At 38.7% G+C, this 24,574-nt stretch overlaps 1 protein-coding gene across 5 annotated transcripts in view; it reads left to right on the top strand.

Moving 5' to 3' along the window:
• Positions 1-7,544: 7,544 nt before the first annotated feature.
• The window catches only part of LOC119707275 (splicing factor SWAP), a 37,086-nt gene continuing 20,056 nt past the window's right edge, over positions 7,545-24,574 (top strand). Inside the window, exons 1-13 of one of the 5 annotated variants that reach the window (XM_038151958.1) lie at positions 7,545-7,958; positions 10,431-10,600; positions 11,122-11,259; positions 12,658-12,743; positions 13,117-13,342; positions 13,775-13,890; positions 14,739-14,874; positions 16,515-16,752; positions 17,065-17,196; positions 17,572-17,665; positions 19,880-20,054; positions 21,901-22,134; positions 23,678-23,868. In XM_038151958.1, coding sequence (XP_038007886.1) covers positions 7,705-7,958; positions 10,431-10,600; positions 11,122-11,259; positions 12,658-12,743; positions 13,117-13,342; positions 13,775-13,890; positions 14,739-14,874; positions 16,515-16,752; positions 17,065-17,196; positions 17,572-17,665; positions 19,880-20,054; positions 21,901-22,134; positions 23,678-23,868 — 2,190 coding nt within the window. In that variant the 5' untranslated portion in view covers positions 7,545-7,704. Of the gene's footprint in view, positions 10,601-11,121; positions 11,260-12,657; positions 12,744-13,116; positions 13,343-13,774; positions 13,891-14,738; positions 14,875-16,514; positions 16,753-17,064; positions 17,197-17,571; positions 17,666-19,879; positions 20,055-21,900; positions 22,135-23,677; positions 23,869-24,574 lie in introns of all 5 variants that reach the window. The other 4 variants (XM_038151954.1, XM_038151955.1, XM_038151956.1 and 1 more) reach the window with 4 other exon arrangements.

Below are 24,574 nucleotides of genomic sequence, written 5' to 3'. Positions count from 1 at the left end.
CTGGTTTTGTGCTCTTGTTTTAGCTGAGGCAGTACAGCAAGTAGATAATTTGATACCTCAGTGCTGACACAAAAATTAAATACTAGGTGTCAAGAAATCTCCCCTTTTCATGTGACATTAGCTTTTCACTGCAAAAAAAGGATCAAGACAAAATGATCACAAAATATTTTTTCTATTTTTGTATAATTTAACCTCGACCAGAAGCCAAGTTTTATCACTCAACTTCAGCTCACAGTTACATTAATTACATTAATTTCTGTGCTCTTTCTTCAGCAAATTCAGTGTTTGACACATTCTTAAACTTAGTAGTAATCAATGTAGCTCAAAACCTTCCTAGGATAAAACCTTTATGTGGCCTTCACAGGGGGACAGCTAGCTTTAAGTAGCTTAAAAAATTGTGCCTGGGCTCAAAAGACTAGACTAGGGCTTAAAATCTGTAGCTCCTCTCTGGTTTTACTACACACTTCATGCACTACTGAATATAATCATCTGACCAAGGAAGACAACAAAAGTCCCCCTTGTCCTTCTTACACCTTGCCTGTTTTCTTCTTTTCCTACAAAGAAGGCAGGAGTTATCCAAAATAATACATTTTCCTTGTATTTTCATGGTACAATCACATTTCTCTGAAGAAGTCATCAGTATATTTTTACAAGGGCCTAATTTCCACAAGCTGTGCAGTATGAATGAAACAAACCTTAAAATAAATTATACGTTTTAACTATTGGGAAATTTGGGGTTTGTAGATGGCCACAACACATTCTTAAGTGACTCAAATGATACATTATTCCTAAATGAAGAACAAAACAACACACAACCACAGATGCATGTGTCCATGTAGTAAAGCTGCTTCTATGTATCACTTAAATTGATGAGAAAAGTTGCCAGTAAATGCGACCAACTGTTCCTCTAATAAACAATATTTCTCTCAACAGAAAGCCAGCGTCACATGCCAATTTATAGGAAATGTGCCATCCTTTCCCTGTGCTATCACCACTGAAGACAATAAAGAGTAGTTCAGAGCACAAAAATACATTTTTATAAAAATGAAACCATGGGTGTTGGCACAGCACCTTGTCTGCTCTGTGTGAGTATGGAAGCATTTGGATTGCCCCAGTGGACACCTTAAGATCCTTTATTGCATTTATGCTGTTGGCTTCTTAAGTACAGCTCTGAGAATGCAGCCCAATAAATCATCAGTGAATGGTGTTCAGTGATCTATTTCATGTGTTTGGATCCATGGACATGAAAGTAAAATCAAACGTTCTGAGGAGGCAGCAGAGGTCGCACCCTTATAGGTGAGTCATCTATATACTCTGAGTCAGCCGGAACACACCACCAGCAGAAGTTAACAGTTGAACAAATGCTCTGGATTGCACATAAACCTGTAAAAATTCCTTCTGTGTCCTCTGAATGCCTGCCATTCAATTACTGCCACTTGTAAAGGGAAAAGGAGTCTCTAGAACAGTACGATTCCTCTTTACCATTAATGGCTGATGGGGAAGCATCCTGTTTTGGAGACTGCATTAGTTTACACAAATGTGAAGCTGCAATGTTCCCATCATCTTCAAGATGTTTTCTCAGCAGGTTCTTAGCCTGGTAGCTGTGCTCACACTATTTCTGCATGGCACGCAATATGTACATTGCTCAGCCTCCCCAAAATGCTCACTGATTAGCTACTTCGATACACACAATACTGTCTTGGGGCCCATCACAACTTCCACTCACACTTTACTCAAATCTAACATGAAACATGCTTTCCATTCAGAATTGTGCAGCTGCCTAACACCTCTCCAGCCCTCTTGAAGGCAGACACACTCCTTCTGGAGCCAGCTACACAGAAGGTCTAATCAAATGGCTTAATGGGTAAGTATCACTCTTTGACTTAGTGCTATTATTTACATTTGACTAAAGCTTAACACATACTTTGACAAAGTTAATCTTCCAAAAAGATACTTAAGCTTAACTCAAAGGCATTTCAGGGCATAGAAATATGGATTTATTGCAGCAGTTGTTATGTATGTTCAATCTTTCTGAACTGGCATATGTCTTGCTTCAGTTTCCATCTGCTGATCCTTACAAAAATACTACTTAGGACACAATGCTTCTTTTTCCATGAAAACACTACTTCATTGAAATTGAAACCTCTTTCAATATTTTTAATAAGTACATACACTAAAAATCAAAAAGCTCAGCCCATTTCACATTACACTTGCAATCCTGGCTGTTCACATTTCCAAACTATACTCCTGATCCAAACTGGGATTAGGCAAATACGTTTTTTGTTATGCTTTAATTCCCCCAAACAACAAGTTTCCAACTGATGCCTAGCAGCATTCACAGCAACCCTGCAGCAGGTATCTTGTGATTGTAATCCCCTCTGGCAGACACTGCTGGAAATTTCAGGGAAACCTTCAATTTTTTATGTTTAAAGCTGTCCAGAGACAGAGCAGTTGCAAAATAACTACTGTTTATTTCACTCTTTTCCAGTGACAAACACCCAGGGTAAGTAAGAGAACATTGAAAGTATTTTGAAGAGAGATATTTTGTCCTACAGATTCCCATGGAGAGAAGGGGGTAGATTACTGTAGACCACTGGACAGACAGGGCCACTTTCAGCAACGTAGTAAGTGCTGAACACCAGCATTTGCTTGAGGTCAGGTCCCAAACCGTAAGCATCAGCTCCAGCGTGGAACATGGGAACCCCCTTATCACAGAAGGGATCCCGTTGGAAGGGACCAGCACCCCAAGGTCCTGCTCTGCAGAGCTGCTCTCCAGCAGGCCTCCCCAGCCTGTGCTGGTGCCTGGGGTTGCTCCTCCCCAGGTGCAGGACCATGCATCTGCCTTTGTAGAATTCCAGACTGTTCCTCTCTGCCCATCACTCTGACCTGTTGAGACCCATCTGAAGGGCTGCCCAAACCCAGGGGTATTGGCCACTCCTCCCACGTCTGTCCAAAAGCTCTGTATTGTGGGTTTGTGCATAATGACCACCGCTCCTGTTGCCAGCTGACAGTAAGAAGGAGGCTTTCAGAGAGGCAAGGAAGAATAATTTTCATGTATTACTTTTAAAAGGAATTGCTTCTCAACAACAGAAGCTTTTTACATTACATTGTCAGGAGAGAGGTTCTGCCTTTTTAGCAAAGGCTTTTTTATTGCTCAAACATGAAGAAGCATTTAATTACAGGACATTACTAAAATAACATGTTAAGGATGAAATCCAGTTCTACTCATCCAAAATCAAAAGAGGCCATGTCAGGCTAATAAGCTACTTCTTCCTAGTTGGGAACTTTTATCTGAGGTTTTAAAAATTTTAAGCTGAAATTTGACTCTACAAATGTATACATTGAAGCATAATAATGAAAACATTCACTATAAAAATGTTAATTTGTTTGAAAACACAGTTGATTCTGTCCTTAAATTTACATTTAATGGAAAAAAAAATCAAAGAATGAAGTAATTAATTATAGGGACACACGTTTATATGGGACCTACCCAAATAGCTAACAGAGCTCTGCAGAGAGACACAGGATCCTTTAAATGAACAATAAAATTATGAAAATTAAGTTAATTTCCTGGTATTTTCTGTGCATTTCTTGGCTTGATTTTGTTTGTTTGGGGGAAGGGTGTCTGTTTTGCGAAGTTTTTGGTTGGTTGCTTGTTTTATTTAACTTTTGATGCAATCCCAAGAGCTGCATGCTCCAGGCAGATGGATGTTGGATCAAACCAATGCCTTTTTTTTGACCCCTTAAGCATCAATGATCAGCCAATAGTCAAGGCAAGCTAAATTAACCCTCTAAGTTTGCAGCTTTCTCCACCTCTGAAAAAGGTTTTGGACATTTCTAGGTGTCTAAGGTCTGGTGAAGAGGGCATAAAGAGCCAAACTAGACCAGAAATCAAACATGCTGCTCAAAACTCCACCAAAGCAGAAAAGCAATGGCAAGCTCTTACTACTTAACCTTGTGACAAAGAAAAAGTGCTTCTTTAATGGCATTCCTCCTCCTGGAGTAAAAGTTACCAACAAATTTTAGAAAGGCGAATGGCTTCTGCTTCAGGGTTTTGTTCTTTTAACAGCTAAAAAGAAATCTAAGCAGTAACCGATTGCGTGGTAGAGAGAAACTTCTGGTAGAAGAAATTTCTTTATACTCAAGGCTGCAATGTTACCCTTTATTGCACAGAAACTGTGTCTGTTATTAATCCTGAAAAACTTTCATGTAGGAAACAAAGAAAGGCTGGGGGAGGAACCCTAATGTTTAATTTTGGCTATGGTGTTTGCCTTTCTTCTGAGATGAAAAACAAAATGTATCTTCTGAGATGAAAAACAAAATGTATGAGCCTCCTTCTTCTATTGAAGCTGACAAAACACTTTTCAGACCTTGGTTTTTGGCAAATGCAGCTGAGGGGAACATTTAGATGTAGCATGGAAAGTTATCAAAAAATGACAATAGGTTGAATAGTCTTAAATGGTGGAGTTTAGTGAACAATTTTAGCCTCTTTGACCAAGGCCAAAATGAAGAAATACTGACTTCTGTAAACAGTCCTACATAAAGTAATACTAAATTACAGCAATGTTTCTGTAACAAGATGGTTTAAGAGGAACAAAACTCTGTAAGGGTTGGCAGCTACTGTACACAGCTTCCAATTTTTCAGGAAAAACAGCCAAGTTTTTGTCCCCTCAACGCAGGGGATTAAAGCGATCATGCTAGAATACAAATAGAAATAATCTTAGGATTTCTATGCTAAGCAGAAGCAAAACCAAGTATTTATTTCTGATGGGAAATGTCAAATATGGAAGTTTAAACTTTTTTTTTCCTAATTACTGAGCAGATTCACAGTGAATTTTAAAAAGGAGGTATTGCATTGTGCTAAATACAGGGAAATTTTGAGAGGCACTTTAGAGATTCAAGCTTACAGATTAGTTTTCAAATTCCACATGCTTTTCCCTCTTTCCAAATATCTGTCTTCTGCCCTTCTTTACTTTGAAAAGAGGAGTGAAAAGGTAGATATTAATTCAGCTTGAGTGCTGACAAGCCATTTGCCAAAATGGTATAAATGAAACCTCAGCTTGCTGCCCAAAGCAGCAGAACATAGCTCTCCTGTGCTTGGCATTACATTTGATGCACTCTTTCGGTATGGTGAAAATTCCTTTATATTGATGAAACATGATAGAAATGGGACTTTTTTTTCAGAATCAGCACAACACACTTTTTTTCAGACTTCAAACCTAGAGAGTAAGTGTTATTATCCACTTTTAGCTAAACTGCAAACTGATACTAAATGGCTACACTTCCATTAAGATAGAGGAAAATGGACTGTTATCAGCCTAGGAAAGAACAGCTTGTCTATGTTTCCCTGCCTATAGCAAAGTGAAAATAAATACAGTGAGTGGGATAGTGGGATAGAGATTAGTTTTGTAAATTTTCCTCATTACACCTTCCCTCTCTGCAACAGTCAGAAACAGCCGGGACTAATCAAGGATCTGAATGAAACATGGTCATCCTATCATATAAAGACTTTACAAGTCTATAGTCTCAGTGTATTTTTTTCTTACTACTAGATATTAAAACTGGTTGTATTGTTAAATGTGGTAAAAAAACATACTATGTGCTATGATCAGCACCACATTTTCTCCCCAGTGTTGGTGTAGAGTAAAAAAAAAGGGAAAAAAGTTTAATTTTTTACTCATGCTGGGAAAAAAAGGAAGGGATGGGTGTTTTTTTATTCCAATGCAAATTCATAATGCACTATGACAAACTTGCTTAAACATACTGAAAATCTGTATGCAGTCTGCTTATGTTTCTCTTCTTTCCCTCTGGCACACAAAAATCAGAAAAGAGCTGTGGTGCAGTTGTCCAGTTATTTCAGGAACCTTTCTGAATCCCTCTTTTGATGACAGGCTAACAACATGTGAACAGAGAGCCAAGAACATCACATGTTGCAATATACAGAAAGATACTGCCCCAGCCCTCAAGCTTCTCAATATCAGACACACAATTCCCCTTTACAATTTCTTTATGTTGTTTTCAAGCTACAAAATTAGCACAAATTTATTTTTAAGGCATTTCCCCCTTCCATTTAAAATAATTCAGTGGGAACATTATCAACACCTGGTGCTTTATTGTTCCTGGGTGTTCTGGTCACCTCTGTTCTTCTAGAAATAGCTTAGCTGTCTGGAAAATGCCTTACTGGATAAAATACTCCCTCCATCTTTCTGCAATTACATTCTTTTAACTAGGTCTTCCATTTTTGTCCTTTATCTGACTTGTGCACTGTTCACGTCCTTGTCTCAAATGCTGATATCCCAGGAAAATGGCCTGAAGTTATCTTATAATGCTGCCACTTCTACTGCACAGAGCCCTTTTTGTGCTCCACTATCTTCCTGCTGCATCCTTTGCATTACCAGAGGACTTAGGGCAGTCACAAAATCATCACCACACATTGCTTTCTTATACTCCCCATCAAAAACTTTTTGTTTGTTTTGTTCATTTTATGTTTTTCTCCTACTCTTTTTTTTTTTTTTTTACTCCAAGTTTTTTTCCAGCTGGTATCAAATTGTTCCACAATGATCAAGTGCGCTCCCATCCCTACACTTGGTATCCTCTGATAAGTTTACACGGTAGGTAGGACATATTTCTAAAAGTGGATACAAACTATCCACCTCTCTTCCAGTGCTCCCACATTTCTTCCCTTGCTATTTTACATATTTTAACCCTTTCTGTACAATGATGCCAAGAATTTTTCACATATTCCACCAGCTCTGCCAGCATTTATGGGCACTCAGAAACCAAGGGTGTGGAATAATTCCCACTGTGAATCACAAAACATCATCTGCTTCCTTACAGAATTTTATTATGAAATACACAAAACAATGTGTTTCTTCATACTTCTTGAAGAGTGATCAAAGTAATAACTGCAAAGCACACAAAAATTTCAGCCCCGGTCACAATTTTAGCAAAAAAAATTTTCTAGTTTATAAACTTTCTTAAAATATTTTTAGTCAGTGCTCAAAGTCCTCCCTCTCCCCTTTCAAAGACTGGACGTGGCACTCGGTGCCCTGGTCTGCTCGATAAGGTGGTGTTCATGGATTGGATTCGATGGTCTGAGAGCTCTTTTCCCAGGCGCACGGGTTCTGTGAGTCCCACCCTGCCTCCCAGGCCTTCCCCTCGAGCTTCACGGGCGCAGCCTGAGCTTGATCGTCGCTTTGTGCCGCACCTCCTTGCACTGCCTTGGGGCCCCTCAGCCTCCCCTGATGCTCCAAGGCAGCGTGGCGGACACCGGGATACATTTGGGTTTTGCTTTTAGGCTCCTCGGGCCGAGCACGCCTCTGCCCGCCCGCCTCGGGCCCTCAGCACGCCCGGCGCCGTGCTGCACTTTCCTCACGGCCGCGCCCATGGCTCCACCGCCCCGCCGGGCCTCGACCACTGCCACCGAACACGTGGTGTGCTCGCCGGTACCGCGGAGTCGCGTTACGCTCGGCTTCAACATTCGGGCTGGCGGAACTTGACTCGAATCTGCGGTCGCCAAAAGCCAGCCCGCCCCTACCCTTGCGCCTCCAGCGGAACCGGAATCGCCGCCATTTTGCTTCGGGTGATGGCGGCTGTGGTGCTCTGCGGCCGGGCGCTTTAGCGCGGGCCTGGCCGTGCGGGGACTCGCTGCTCGGATAGTCGGTGCTCCTGCCAGCTGCCTCCGCCTCGCTGCGCTCCCCGGTGATGTACGGAGGGCTCGGAGGGTCTCGACGGACTGCAGAAGAAGCAGGCCCGCCGCCCCTAATGTTGTTGTCAGGCGGGGGAACGGTGCCCGGCCCCCCCGGAGGAGGTGGAGGTGGAGGCGGGAGTAGCCGTGTGGAGCTGCTGGTGTTCGGCTATGCCTGCAAGCTGTTTCGGGATGATGAGAAGGCTCAGTACCAGGAGCAGGGGCGACACCTTATTCCTTGGATGGGAGACCCCAAGATCATGATCGATAGGTCGGTGTAACACAACCCCCAGACTGTGCTGCGAGATCTCCTGTGATAGCCTCTTTCTGTTCCCCCCCTTGTGCTGTGGGCAGTGAGGGCGGGGGTTGAGCAGACGGCTCGCTCTGACAGGCGCGTCGGGATCTTCCGTGGCGAGGCTGGAGGCAGCTCCTCCCGGCACAGCGCTCCGAGGGTGCTCTGGGAGCGCTGCAGGGCCCCCCGCCTGCGGGAACTTGGGGTTTCCCGCTCTGGCAGCGCTGCGAGGTTCCTCTCCTCCTGGCAGTCAGCGTTGTGATGGGTCTTTCTGCTCCACTTGTCAAGGCAGGGTCGGCAGGGTCGAGAGTGGGAATGATCTTTTCCTTTTCAGTGCAAACCACAAGCATCCTCTTTTTTCACTTGGAATCCAAGGGAGCCTGATTGTGGGAGTATTTATCAGGCACATTTTATGTTCTGTAGGTGAGAATGGGGCAGTGTTGGGAGTGCAAAGGTGTTCATCCACCATAAAGGAAATGGGGATTTCCTGTTTCTCCTACATAATCTGGCTGCAGGCTGTTGATGGGACACCCCAAAAGCACTTCTTGGTCTCTTTCCCTGGTGCCATGATTTACTGTATTTAGACAGAATGGATTTGATTTTAGGTGCTTGCTCTTGAAATTTTATGTCAGGGCTGGTTTGTTTTGGTTGTTCTGCAATGGGTCCAGGTTTGTGGCCACAGAGAGGAATAGAATCTGCTTTGATGTTCCTTCTGGTCTCTTGAGTTGTTTCAGCACTGCAGGGTGGGATTTGGAAATAAACTCATTCAGAAAGGGTTACCTGAATGTTTTGTTGGACAAAGTGAAGATGAGAGATCAGGTTGGTTATGTTTGAGTGGAGCACTGAAAGAATAATTACGAGTTGTGGCTGACCCTGAAAACCTCAGTGGGAAAGATGGGAGGATTTTGGCTTGAAAAGGATCACATAACATACTATAGATATTTGTTCCCTCAGTTTCATCACTGCTTTGGTGCTAGACAAGATTTTCTTATTTTGACTTAAAAGCTGTATTTGTCTTGGAAAAGTGTCAGTAGGGGATGGTTTTTTATTGCCTTCCATAGGACTGGAGAAAAAAGAAATGCCCTTGCACTGTTTTGGTGCTTACACCGTTAATGATCATTGTCATTGAAATAAATTTGTTAAATTGGAATAGACACAAAGGCAGGACAAAACAACCATAAATATTTGTAGTTTTGTTTCATTTCTCACTCATACAACAATGGAAGTGTTGTGTTGCACACTTCTAAAACATTAAAAATAATAATTAAAATAATTACTGTGATTGATCTCATTCATAGGTCGAGGCGGTTTTTGGGGTGCTCTGCAGCAGAGCCCTGTTCACAGGTGTTACAGAAATTGTAGGGAGCAAACACTAAGCGTGTGCATGTCTGTGCACACGTACTGAAATACCAAATAACGGACATTTATGAGTTAAGGCAGCTTGCAATTGCTAATCTTATGAACTCCTTTGGAAGCTTAGGATTGCTTTTATCTCCAGCAGCAGGAAGTCTTCATTTTCACCATTTTGAGGAAAGCACATTGCTATGAGAAGACTTGGGTTCAAGTTTGCCTGTGGACAGGGCTTGATTAACCAGACCTATGTTTCATTTGCTTTTTGCTATAAGAATATTTACTTTCTTTGTTTTTGGTCTAGCAAGTTGGCACAAGTCAAGAGTTGTGTGTGGGAAGACACCTCAGCGGAGTCAAGCTTACTGTCACTTTACTTTCCAATCAGTTTCTCTTACTGATGCATAAACATTATCCCAATGCAGTGCTTTTCCTACAAATAAAGTGATTTCTTAGTAGAAAGGAACTGTACATCTTTGATCTTTGCCGATTTTGCAGTGAACCTCCTTAAATTGCATGTTTATGTTACTGTTCCTATGTATGTGTGTCTCTCTATCACATAACCCAGAACTTATTTCCTCAGCCAAATGGCTAGGGGCCGAGCCTAGCCATGATTTTACCTCCAATGGACGCAAGTTTCTATGGTGAAGATTTCTCCTGAGAGTTCGGGACTAGCAGAAAGAAGCGAGGAAATTTCGACCGTTTGGTTCTTACGGATAGGTATTTATGTACTCGGGTTTGTGTGAATGTAAGCTATTTGACTTTCCAGAAAAACATATTTTGCAAGTGGCATTGATTGGTTGGTTGAAGCACGTACGGTAAGAGCTGTTAAGGAAGTGGATCCCACTTAAACTATTAAAGGATACCTTTGCCTTTAATTGTAATAATTTATTAGTTTCTTTGAGAGGAATTTAGACTATTAAACAAATTTTCGATAGTTGGTGACAAATGATTAGCAAAATTAATTGTAACTTCTAAAAGGGAATATGCATTAACGTATAAGTTGTTTTTTGTTTTTTTTCATTTTTATTGGGTAAGTATTTAAGTAGTCGCATAAACCCAAGCCCTAAGTTCTTTGCATTGACCAGCTGTTTCATCCTGCAGGTATGATGGGCGTGGTCACCTGCATGACCTTTCTGAATATGATGCTGAATATTCCACCTGGAACAGAGATTATCAGTTGTCCGAAGAGGAGGCTAGAATAGAAGCCCTCTGTGATGAAGAGAGGTATTTAGCCTTGCATACGGACTTGCTTGAGGAGGAGGCAAGGCAAGGTATTGCTGAAGGAATAACGTGGTTATTTAAAAAAGCAGGTTTAAATAAATTGTTATGAAAGTAAATTTACTCCTAATTCTATACTCTCTTTTTCTGATGTTATCTTGACAGTATCCAGTGGATTCGAAAAGCAGGAGTCTTTGCATATGTGAGAGGACCTCAGGATAGTTTAACTGTAGATCCACACAGAAATTGCCCAGATTCTGAGGGCAGACTGGGATTTCAGACCCCCCCAAAATAAACACATTCTGCTTCACTTTTAGTGTTGTTTAAAGGAAATTCTGTGCTTTTATATGCTTAATTGCATTAGAATGTCTTAATCCACAGCCTTTGTCTCTTTGAGAAGAAATAAATGGTCAGCATGTGTACATGCTGTGTTTTTCTGTTCAGTTTTTAATGAAATTAAAATGATCAGGAGAAAACTACTAATTTAAAAAACTAAAGTAAGAAATATTACTTTTTAAAAAATAAATTAGCTTCTGAATATGTTCTAATGTTGGTAATCATGTTTTTGTTCAAGAGGAGGAATATAAAAGACTCAGTGAAGCTTTGGCAGAGGATGGTACCTATAATGCAGTGGGATTCCGTTATGGCAGTGATTATTATGACCCTTCAGAACCCACTGAAGAGGAGGAGCATCAGCCTGCAAGACAAAGAGGTAAGGGGTTAAAATAACAAGGGTAGTTGAGGGGGGGGACATAGCATTTCTGTCTTGCATTTCAGGGTTTAAAATATATGTGCTGTTAAAAAGCAGTTAAAAATTCTGAGAGCATTTCATCAAAGTCTTTATGGGACTCTGTTGCTGAGTTTTTGCAGACTTTGTTCTTGATGAGCTTAAAAATGTTTTCTTGCTATGGCGCAGTCAATACTGCAGTAGTCAGGGAATTTAACTCTGCTGTCATGCAGATTCATAATCAGAAAAGAATAGCAATTCCTTACATTGGCTCTCTGCTAACACTGTGTTTCTCAGTCAAGATGAAAAATATCATTGTAAGTATAAAATAGTAATTAATAAGAATGTATATTTTTAACTTCTGATTTTGTCATCTTAATTACTACAAATGAGTCTGTCTTCAGCTTAGTGTGCCCTGCTCCATGACCTCAGAAATACAGAATTCAGTTTTCATGTTGTCATCTGTCATTCGAGTAACATCATATTTTTATCATACATTCTTTAGGAAGGTTTCAAGTGTTGTTGAACTATGTCTTAGTAAAGTGAGGATTGTTTAATTAACAGTTGGGTTGCCTAGCTACATCTTGGTGGGTTACTGTGGTATGAAATGCGTTTTTTTTCCCCCAAGTTGCTGTGAAAGATCATTTTAGGTGCTAAAGTTTATTTAGTGTTTTTTGCTGTGTCTGAGAGATTGTGTACTTTTGTACTGAAACAGAATTGATTGTCTTTTCTGGGGTTTAATTAATTTAAGACTCTATAATCAAATACTGTTAGCTGGAGCTGCTGCCAAAAGAAACAGTCTATTCTTCTTGTCTGCTGCTCTTCCCTTCTTTCTTTGTGGCTAAAATTTCTCTGTACCTTTGCGGAGTTAAACTATTTGAGTTCATTACAAAAAACAAAAGCAAACCCATCAGAAAGTAACCAAACAAGGGAATTCCCTTTGTTGCATGGTTTGTCCTCAGTAATCACTGCGACATCTCATTCCTTATGAGGTTGTTCTGCTGTTTCCACAGGTCCCGTCGTCAGGGGTTCCTGCACTTGTTCTAATCTGTCTAGGGAAAAGGGGAATGCAATTTCTCTTAAGGCTAGTGGAATAGATAATACTAGAAGTAACTTTAAAAAGTAAATTTTTTACTTCAATTATTATAAAAATCTGTAAAGCACTTTCAGAGGAATGTTTCTGCTACAGCAAATAATGGAATGTAATACTTATTATTCTTTTTAACCATATTTAAATGTTTTCAGTATAAATGCTGTTTATGTAGTTGCATTTGATTAATTCCTTGATTGCACATAATTTTAGAAATACTTTATTTCAATTTTTTTTAACCATTTGTGTACTTTGGTTTTTTCCTAAATACTTTGTTCTGGCATTTCTTGCAGAAACAGCTCAGACAGAAAATACAGAGGAAAATGAGGAACCTTTTGTTGCCCCTCCGGGACTGAATGTACCTTCTGATGTGGAACTGGTATGTGTACATTTAATGCAGCCTACACTTCTGCCAGCTTTTGAGCAGTCATGGTGCTCTGTTTGGGGATTTGGTTTGGTTTTTTTTTTTGTTTTTTTTTTTTGTTTTTTTTTCAATTAACGTTTAGTGTGGTACGTTTTACATTTTAAATTATTCTAATATACGGAATGAGCAGCTGAGGAAGTTTGAGACTGTTTGGGTTATTTCTTTAGGGCTGATGTACTTTCACTAGTTTTAAGTGATTATGAAACTTAATTTGCTAAAGAAAGCCAAGAAGGACAGGGAACTACTGTTCTTTCTGATTCCCTTTGGAGTTCTAACACACTGTAGAAGCTGCTTGTGAAAATACAAATGTGTTATTTTACTCTCACAGCCACCAACGGCAAAAATGCATGCGATCATTGAGCGAACTGCAAACTTTGTGTGCAAGCAGGGAGCCCAGTTTGAGATCATGCTGAAAGCCAAGCAAGCACGCAACTCCCAGTTTGACTTTCTGCGGTTTGATCACTACCTCAATCCCTACTACAAGTTCATCCAGAAGGCCATGAAAGAAGGACGCTATGCGGCTCCTTCGGAAAGTAAAGCTGATGAGAAAAAACGTGAGTTGTTCCTTGGCAAATGCTGGCTTCAGGATGGGAACCAGTGAAACAGATGCTGGTCATTTTGTTAAAATAGCCACGTTTTTCTGGAATTCCACTGCAGCTGAGATTGATGTGATGATTCAAAATTTTGCTTAAATTGGAGATTTAAAAGAAAAAATATTGTTCATGGAAACTTTCAGCTACAGGAGCTGCTATGATGTGGAAGTTTTAGGAACAGTCATATAGCTCAAGTCCAACAGAAGGTTGGTTTGTCTGTTTAGGGTTTAGTTTCATTGATGTTGGGCAATATCTTGGATCTATGCTTTTGTGACTAAGCTGATTTGTATGAATGATGCTTTCCTAAGAATTCATGCTTGTCCTGTATCATCATTCTCCCTAAAAGCAAGATCATACAAACCCAAGTAAAATTCAGACATTGCTTTTATTTAGACTCAAGAGTCAAATCTGAGGAAGATGATGATGACGATGATGACGATGATGGAAATTATCTTCATCCAAGTCTTTTTGCATCTAAAAAATGCAGTAGGCTTGAAGAGCTCATGAAGGTACTTGGCATTATTAAAATTACCTTTTTATCTTGTAAAACACCTGATTCATGGACACAAAAATACTAATATGCAGGTGCTCAGGTCTTTTATGGACAAAGGTCTGGGGTTCTTTTCAGACTGTAATTTAAGTCTGTTTTGGAAAACTTTTGAGTTACCTTTTCTCTAGTACAGAAATTATTTTTATGTTCCCAAGAATTATATTTCTGTTTCTGATGCCCTCTGGTATTGAGGGCACCACTCAAGGATTTATCCCACAGAACCTATGTTGAAGCAAAGAGATTAAGGTATTTAATGCCTTCTGTATATAAGCTGAGAGAGAATCTTTTTCTTCTTAGATTTTAGTAGATAAAATGTTGACATGAAATAGCAGTTCCAGCAAATAATAGTTCACCAGAATTTACTACTCATTAAATGTAAATTTTGCTAGATGTGTTAGTTGTTTTTATTTTCTGAGACTGGGCAGTGATGGAGTAATGGGAGCTACAGACAGTTGTACGTATTTGAGGCTTTCAGAGGAATAGCTGTGGTGCTATCTCATATTTAGACAAGGCAGGTTTTGTGCCTTATTCCAGACATGGCAGTCATTGGATAACAGTAATAACCACTATTTTTTTTTCTCTCATTAATTTCTGTTTCCATGAAAGTGGTTTTTGAATTGTTTTTCTTATTTTCAAATACATTGATTCTGATGTGAGAGCTATGAAAACAGTAACTTTAGAGTTTGCACATAATTATTGATGTCTATTAACATAGATACATTTGCTTTCCCAAATATGTTGATGCTACTGTTCTTAAAATATGTACTTCAAATTTTAATCTTTTTTCCTACTTCAAAATATTTTCAGCCTTTGAAGGTAGTAGACCCTGATCACCCCCTTGCAGCACTGGTGCGCAAAGCACAATCAGATAATAATTCGTCTACGCCACAGTCAACAGACGGGGCAGCTGTGCAGACATCACAGGCAGAATATTCCTCTGATTGTAAGTGCTTTGTGAGGAGGCAGCTGGTGGTGTGTTTTGATGAATTGCGTGTAGATGCTGGTGGGAAGAGAGTATATTGGCTTCATGCTTCATCCTGTGTATTTGTTCTTTTGCAATCTCCTGAATCTTTGGAGGTCCGTTCTGAGTATCTGTTGAATTGCAGCTCAGGAAAGCCAGGATTGGTGTGGGGGGTGGGCAGGCAGGAGGCCAAGTCTCCAGTCTGTGAGTACAATACCCTTATTATTATATTATTTTATTCCTGCAGATTTTGTAACTTCTGATATTTAAAAAGATAGTCAAGCTTAAATGAGTTTATGTGCCTCTTAATTCTTTTCAGCTTTCAGAATTCTGAAAGTCCTTGATTCCTTAAATATAGAAGTGTAACTTACCCTTCCGTTTATGGGACTGACAATATAACATTACTGAGATGTAAGACAATCTGTAGTGAAGCCTTCGCTACAGTAGAGTTTCATGTTATTAGACACTTGTAAGTAATGAGTAGTGTGGTGCTGATTGACTTCTTGGTTTTTCAGTAACGTTGCTGCAGATCAGTTATCACCATAATAATCTGAGTTGATTTTTATGGATTATAGGTTCAGAACCCCCAAAGGATTACAGGTGTTGTCAGTGTAATGTGTATATGCAAGGAAGTAATTTGTATTTAAAACTCTACCATAAGGGAATCTTAAAATCAAAGTAAGATTTCTGTGAAGAAATTGAAAATCACTGGTTATTTCAAGAAAGACGAAAATCAGAATAGGTATCTTAGTAAAACAGAGCTAGTCAGTTTTTTGATTACTTTCATGTCAGGTTTGAACCTGAATGTATGTGATAGAAACTGGGAGATTATAATTTAGTACCAAAACAAGGTCAGTTGGCAACTCCTCTCCCTGCTTTTAAAACTTAACAGACCTTTATTCTGTTCTTGTTACAGACAATTTATTCTTTGAAAAAAGTAAACACTGCCACATGAGAATGTTTATGAAACTTTTACGAGAATAATTCATTGAAAGCTAATGCGTTGATTAAACCTTGCTTCCAGAAATGCAAACTCTTACTGTAATTAATTTGAAATATTTTACATTAATATTTTTTTTATACATAGTTCTTCTGCAGGAAACACATTTATAGGGTGGATACTTCTTGTAAATCTGTTAAGCTGATTAGAACATTATAAAATACTGTCCTTAAAGGGAGATAGAAAGACATAATAAGCCTTTGCACTCTCAAGAAATATTTAGAATCAGAGGTGTGAAAAATGTGTTCAAATGCATGGTTCATTACGTTGCTGTTGATTTTCCAAACCTGTCTACTTTTTGAGGTTTAAGTAAGTAGGTGTGTCTCTATATATAGTAATATAGGGGTTTAATATGTATATAGTGATTCTAGTGGTTTAGTTTGTTATTCAGTACATTTGCATTCTGTCCCTTAATCTGCATATTTCTTACTCATCCTAAGTCTGTTAATATGAGCCTTTCCTTTTTTGCTTTGGGATTTTTTTTTTACACAAGAAATGATATGCCATTTCATAGTGTGTTGTGTGAATCTGGATTCTCAATGTGTTTGCATTGATGTAATAATGCATTGCGTTGGATGGTTTTCTCCTAACTAGAAGTTTGTTCTTAAATGTGTCTTTGCAGCAACTGTGGCAGCCATGTATTACAGCTACTACATGCTCCCTGATGGAACCTATTGCCTGGCGCCTCCACCTCCGGGAATTGATGTTGCTGCCTACTACAACGCCCTGCCGCCGGGGGTGACTGTGTCCAGCACTGCAGGGGTGGCCACGGTTCCTCCCCCTCCTGGTACCACACCCCCGCCTCCCCCAGACACCAGTGACAGCACCAGTGGGTTGGCTTCCACCTCAACATCTACAAGGTACCTCAGACACATTTGCTGGATGACTGGGGGGGTCTTGTTCCTGCACTTCAATACGGAGTGTTTAGTGGGGGTTCTGTTATTGAATCAAGCTATTTTAACTGCATGATGAACACAGAGAACAAACCTCTCTCTATTTTTTGTTTGGTTTTGTGGGTTTTATTGTTGGGGTTTTTTTGTTTTGTTTGTTTGTGGTGTGTTTGTTTGTTTTTGCCTGGGTTTTTTGGGTTTGTTTGGTTTTTTTGTTAAAGCAAGAGTCTGGAAGATTTTTATGGTCTATTTTTAAAAAACATTTACTCTTGATGTTTTCAGCACAATTGCTCCAGTGGTTGCTATTATACCTCCACCTCCAGATATCCAACCTGTCATTGACAAGCTAGCTGAGTATGTTGCTAGGAATGGGGTAAAATTCGAAACTAGTGTTCGTGCCAAGAATGATCTCAGGTAAGAGAAAATGTTATTTAAACTGCTATTTCAAAACCTAAGGTTTTAAATTTTTAAGATATTAAATTACAGGACATGCATGTTTTGAAAAGAGAAGTATTATATTTTGTTTGCTTGTTTGTTTAATTGAAGTTTAGGGACCTACTTAGTGGCAATGGGAAAGCATTATGGCTCAAATTGTCAAAACAACCAACCTGTCAAAAATGTCTCAAGTAAGCATGCTCTGAATTAGTATCCTTTGAAGTTTAGGCTTAAGTAAGAGCGCTTCCAAACATCAAATAACATTCCATTTGCTAGAGAAGACTAGATGATAAGGGATTGTTAGTATTAGGTATGTTCATGTGCATCTTCACATGCTCAGTTTTCTTTCAACAGGTTTGAATTCCTGCAACCATGGCACCAGTATAATGCATATTATGAATTTAAAAAACAGTTCTTCCTTCAAAAAGAGAGCGGTGACAACTGCCAGGTACATGTATTTTTATATATACTCCTATTAAAAATGCAATAAATGTGAGAAAAGGACTTACCAGTTGTCTTACCATGAGATATTTTAAAAGTGGAATGCTGAATTAGGAAGAAATTGATCAGCAAAGGATGTGAATGCTTTTTTGTTTTTTAGTTTTGTACAGCATTAAAGTAAGGATCTGTGAGATGGTGTGGTATTTAATTCTTGCTTTTTACTATATGCCACTCCACTGTGGCTGTAATATAAAATGACAACCTGAAAATCTTCTGGTTTTCTATACGAGGGAAAATATGCTTTGTGTAGGTTTAGAGCTTTGTAGGATTGTGATTAGTGTTCTGCTGTCAGAAAGGTTAGCTATGGCTCTTAACCCCCATACCTTCCCATATGCCTCGTCCTTCTTTGTACCACAGTAGCACAGAGGCTGGAGGAGCTTTCTGACATGCCTTTTTCTGAGGGAGGTTTTGTTAGAGTCCAGTCATGACTGCAACAGTACTGGAGCTTCAGAATCTCACAGCAGTTTCCTACTTGCTTTGCTTCTTCTAGTCCATGTTATTAGAAGGTGGTAGCCAGACTTGGCATCCATGTTTTTAGCTATTCTCATGTTAGCTAATTAGATTGTTCTCTTACTAAAAAAGAAAATTGCAAATAATATCAGAACTACATTATCTGATGTTAACTTTTCATGGGAAAGAGCTATTTTTTTTTTAGGCCCTATGTCATTTGTCATCTCAAGGCTTAGATTGGGGAGCCTTAAACTGAAGAAGGTAGGCCTGTGGGTAAACTCCTCCGAATTGCTTTGTGGAAAATGAAGAAATTCAATAATGGTTGCTGTTTGGAACACTTGTGTCTGATGTTTTGTTTTAATAGTGAAAAAATGTTTTGAAAACATTATTTATAAAGATAAGCTGTGGTAAATATGATCTTATTCAGCTGATAAATTACAACCAAAATTGTCCTGTGCCACAATGCTGACTGTTGTTCTAGAAGGTGTTATTTGCAAGCCAGTGGGTTGAATTCATAATACTTACATAATTAAAAAGGACTTGTTAACATGTAGTTGGGGGGAAATTGTACACTAACCAAAGCATAATAGTAAAGGATTCATTTTAAATGTTCAAATGAGTACAGCTAAAAAGGAACTGAAACTGGTTTAAGTGCCTTGAGGTCAAGCATAGCAATGCATATTTTTGCACTGCATGGCTTCGTAGATAATGCCATTCTCTTCAGTTTAGTAAAATAATGATTTTTATATTGTTTTTATGCTCTAGTAATATATGTATAGGCAACTAATGCAACTGATGCTTTTCTTCTTGGCCATTAAAATTAATAAGAAACCGTACTACTGACTTCAGTAAATACAGGGTGAAGTACTTGATTTCATTGTGCTTTTCCCCTTTGAGGACTTTCAGAAATCAATTCTGTTGGTCAGGGAATAGCTGCAGGGAAGATGTGATAAATACCTCAATTTCAATGTCATGTATGCTTAACAGCAAGAGCAACCAAACTCTTGGTTGACTATGTTAAATTACTTAATGTTACCACATGACTCGCCGTGTAAATACTTCAAATGTTCTATAATATCCATCTTGAGATTTTTTTTGCTGTAAATTCAGAAATCATGCTGAATGATTCAGTCATGTAATGGTAGACCAGTAATTCTTTACTTCCTTGAAAATCTCAGCATATCTGTTGCAACAAAAAAACCTTGATAGGCCCGGTGTTCTTCAGCAGAATGTTGGAACAAATCAAACATTATTCCTGTGAAATCTGATTCTGCGAAAAATTTACATGCAGTTGGACATGAGGAAAAAGTGTCATAAGCTTTCACCCTCTCCCTTGGAGTTGACTTTATGAATTTGGTTTGGGACCCTGGAAATCAAGACCTAAATAAATATACAAAAGAAGTACATGCTTTTAGGGTCTAATTTTAAAAATATAATTTTAAAGCAATTTTTGGCAAAAGTATATCAGCTGAAGAACATTTTTTTTCTGTAAAATAACATGTTCTTACTGTAGGTCTGTAGGTTTTACAACCTGTGGGTTTACATGAGGCAGAATTATGGTCATGAGTGCTGAGTGATATAAAATCAGCTGTTGTGTGATTAGCTGATAGTGTGATTTTTCAAATGGCTAACAAAACTGCAGCTCCACAGACATTGTATTAATGATTTCATAAGAATCCTGTTAGTAATTCTGCTCATTTCTTTTGAAAAGGGAGTATCTTCTTCTGAAGATGTTCCAGCAGACACTGCCAATGACACACCGACTGAGACTCAATTTGCAGATGAACAGGCACCTGAAGATGCATCTGAGCTGAGTTCTAAGGGAGTTCCAGGAACTAAAAAGGATATTCCTCCTAAAGCTGTCAGTGATGGTAAACTGGTGAAAGGTATGGTAACATGATTTAGGGCATGAAGATATTTGATAACATATACATAAAGAAAGAAATGAAGGCAGGGGAAAGTAGGGAAAATAATTTCATCATGTGAAAAATACATTTTCACTAAAGGCATCAAAAAATGTCTGCAATAAGTAATTTGATTGCTTTCATATTTTTCTTATCAAACTATCAGGTATTTACGGTTTTGTGCAAAGTTGAAGGCTTTCATCAATGATGCCAGTAAATTCTTATTTTGTCATTTTCAACTTGACAGTTACAAGCTTTGTGCAAAAGCGAAATCATTCATTCTGAAGAAAAGCAGTGGCCTTATTTGAAAGGATACACGTGGAGGAAGTACTCTAGCCTTGTTGCTCATTCTTCCTCTGTTGGACATTAGTTATGCTGGAAGAAAAGGCCCCTTTCATTTCTAAATGAAATGTTTTTACTCTTGCAGTCATGGCAGGAGAGGGACAGAATGGGAAGATCTCTCTGGAAGCCACTCAAAGCTAGCTAGCACATTATTAATGTCCTGAGTTGGAAAAATTATTGCTTATATCTGGGAGCTGATTTATGGTCCTGTCAGGAGAAGATATGTTAAAAATTCTTACTTTCAGTAAAACCTAAAAATGTGCATCTTTTAACTAGAACTGGAAGCCACTAGGAAAAAAAACCCCAAAAAACCCAGAAAAAAGCACTCTTTGACTGGGCTTCAATGGATGGAAACTTCCTTCCTGCCACCTGAATGGCTTACCTAATTACTGATAATTTTATCTACTCCCTGTGGTTCCTTGGAATTCTCTCTTCCCGCTTCTCACTGCAATCCCATTTCCTACACAACCAGCAAACACTGGGCTCTTTGCTGTTGCTGACTCTGCAGACTCAGCAGTTTCTTCTCTGAGCAGCCTGAGTAGCATCCCTGGGGAAGGAACAGTCTTCCCTGTCTTCAAAGGTGCTTTATTAAGAGCTGCAGTGTACACCAAGAAATAGGTATTGTTTCTGTTGTCCTGCTATTAGTAAGTGGCAAACTGGAGCCCGTACTTTAATAGTAAGTAATCTGCTCAAATTTACATAATGGAATATAACCAATGAGTCATTTCGTGGCAATCTGTTTCCTATAAACTTATTTTCATTTCCTTTAATATGGTACAAATCCCACTTTATTATAACCTAAATGCAGTACTTGCCTCCAAGACAGACATAACATCCATAGTAGACTTTTCTTCTGCCTTTGAGGAAATAAAATCCCATTTTAGGATTTGTTCAATCCCATGAGAAAATTGGAAATCACAGTTATCTCCTTCTCTTGGAATTCTGGAGTTCTTTGTTTCTGAGCATATTTTCTTACCCTAGGATTACTAGAATCAAAGCTTATCTTTTATAAGCCTTGGTATGTAATTTAATTACTGTATTTAGATTTCCCTAATTGCAATCTCATAGGGCATATATGCAAAAGGCATCTTGAGGAACTTAAGTATTGCAGCAGACTGTATGGTACTAGGTAGTGAGAAATTCTATTCTTCCATTCTTTTTTCTTAAAAGTGTCATTTTGGATAAATGGGTTAGAGATTAATGCTGGGGTTTTTGGTGAGTTTTTTTGTTTGGTTGGTTTTTTTGTGGTTTTTTTTTTTTTTTTTTGAGATCTTTACACAGCAAATGAAGTTTCCAATGTTTGTTTAAAATACAGAAAGAGGAGAAAAAGGATTATGTTGTCTTTTTCACCAAAATAATTAACATTACAGGATGATGACTTTTTTTTTGTGGTGTAGTCTGCAGGAATGGTGGGTAAAGTCAGGAAATTGAACCTGCCTTCTACTGTAGTCTAATGATGTGTGAAATCTTACCCATTCATTCACAGCATCCTTTGCTCCAATAAGCTTTGCAATCAAGGCCAAAGAAAACGACCTTCTTCCTTTAGAGAAAAACCGTGTTAAATTAGATGATGACAGTGATGAGGAGGAAGAGGAGGGAAAGGAAGGCCAGGAGAGTGCTAGCAGTGCATCAAACCATACTCCAGCAACTGCCGCTCCTTGTACTGCTCCTGAAGAGAAAAAGCCTCAACTTACACAGGAGGAGTTGGAAGCTAAACAAGGTATTCCATGCAGCACTGAAAACAAAATGGATTGAGTCCTTCACACAAACGGCAAAACTGCCATGTGTAGCATTTTAGGTGTTTTGAATATTTTGTGTCATGTTAATAAGAATCAGAATTTTGTTCCCACAATTTCCTTCTTATTTTTAACAATGAAATCTTCATTGGTTGCTCAGTAAAAATCAGACTTAGAGCACACAGGGGTGGTTGAATGCTTTGTCCTAATGCCTGATCTTTCTGAATTTTGTTTTGGTTTTGCATTACAACCTTCTAGTAAAGCACTGACTGTGTAGTTTCCAGATTGCATTAACAAAGCCCAGAAAAGACATACCTGTTTGTCATCTTTTTCAGTGAACAGTGAATTGCTACGAGCTATTTTTCATTTATATAGCACTGCCATATAGACTGATATTGCCTTGTTGATGTTTTGTTGCTCTTACAATGCAATGCCATTAAATCTTTGTATGGGTTTTTCCTGTTACCGTGTTAATGTATATTAGGGCAGAAGGGCATGCTGTGTGAATTTGAATGAAATAATGTTTTAAAAGAATCCAGTTTCACCCATCCCTCCCCAAGGCTGTTTCACAGCAGAGTGTGCTTATTAAAGTGGATGTTCTGTCAGTATTTACCAGCTTAAAAACTCAGTATTTCTCACAACTATGAGTATGCCACAGGTATTTAGTTTTTCATTTTCTAAATGGTGGTTTTTTTGCTTCCAAGTAGCAGTTGCTTTGTAAACTACAATAGTACAAAGTATGCTGTGGCATTACATATCTGAAGCATATATGAAGTATTTTGTATCATAATAAAAATGAAGTGTAAAACACACTTGGAAAGATCTCGGTGTTGAAAAACCTGTGAACAAAACAATCCAGTTGCTTTGTACATATACAAAGCACAAAAATGAAAGTGTGAGATGAAAAACATGACACAAAGTAGCTGTTAGGTGCATAGTTAAATCAATTGGCTTATTCTCTTCATGTAATCACATACAACATGTAATCACACAAAACAAAATCTGCTGGTTATAGCAGTGATGAAACAGTTTCTGAAAATTTCTGGAGCAGCTCTTTCTATAAACATATATTTAAATAGGGCTGGAAACTGTGAAGATCACATCAGTGGAAAGAGCAAACTGGAGAATTAGCATCACTTAAGGACTTAAAAGAAAAAGCTTCTTTTATTAGGAATTTACGGAGCTACTTTCTTTAGGTAGCTTTTATAAATAGAAAAGGACAAGTATCCTGAATAATCAGGACTGGATTTTCTTGTGATTTTAAGTTAGAAGTTTTTACTTCACCTGCACTGCTTTACATCTGCTTTACATTAAGCAGATGATGTATCTATTCATTAAGATGCATGGAGTTTCTTAATTTCAACCTGATGTTCTTATCATGTCATTAAATGGCTATATTGGAAAGGCTTGAAAATGGCTGGAGGGGCTGTTTGCTCGTTTGTGATGGGCGGCATGGGTGTTTGTTTTAAGGAAGCCTGAGTTCCCCAAGCATGGGGACTAAACTTAATGCTTAATTGTCTTTCTTAGCAAAGCAGAAACTAGAGGATAGATTAGCAGCTGCAGCAAGGGAGAAGCTTGCACAGGCCTCCAAAGAATCAAAGGAGAAGCAGCTACAAGCAGAACGCAAAAGGAAAGCTGCCTTGTTCTTGCAAACCCTGAAAAACCCTCTGGCAGAGGTAGAAACTGAGAAGATTGAGGAGAATTCCTTCAGTAGTGAGGTAAGCAAGAAATAAATTTCTCTTTCCCATAAAGCTGGTAGAAAACTTACCTCTAGATTGTGACTCTGACAATGTGTTATGAACTTGACTGATGAAATAGAAGCTTTTCTACATGGGGAGAAATTTGAATTTTAAACACTGTAAAGCTTTTTCTGTTATCTTACATATGTCTCTCATCTGTCATTAAAGAACTGGTAGAGAAGTAGGCTGCACAATTCTTAGGTCAGTTAGACAGGTTCAGAACGGAAAAGGAGCTTCCATGTTTTACTTATGTACTAGTGAACCAAGTGTTGGAATGCTCACCTTGCAAGAGTATTGGGATGGCTTACTTAAGCTGTGATACTTTCTTATTTGATGTGTATATTGATGGTTTTGCTGTACATTACAAATGCAAAGATTCTTGAAGTAGAATCTAGGGTTCCTGGAAATACATTGCTTTCAGAAAAGCCAGTAATATCAATCTTGGTTGCAGTAGTCAAGCAAAATGTAATCTCTGGATACTGATGGAAAATTTAAGGTGTTGATTGTGACAGACTGGCTACAAGAAGGAATGACATGGCTTTCCCTCAGAAAGAATTCCAGTACCTAGCAAGTAGTTCATTGCCCAGTTCTCGATTTTGCCAAATAAATCATGGATTACCCCTGAAAACACTTTCAAGAGAGCAGTTGAAAGAGACATACCTGCAGTTCAGATGATCCATACCAG

This window comes from Motacilla alba, chromosome 15 (genome assembly GCF_015832195.1).
Source record: "Motacilla alba alba isolate MOTALB_02 chromosome 15, Motacilla_alba_V1.0_pri, whole genome shotgun sequence".
In the NCBI taxonomy this organism is placed as follows: domain Eukaryota; kingdom Metazoa; phylum Chordata; class Aves; order Passeriformes; family Motacillidae; genus Motacilla; species Motacilla alba.
Note: the sequence above shows the minus strand (reverse complement) of the source record. Positions and strands in the feature narration are given on the sequence as shown.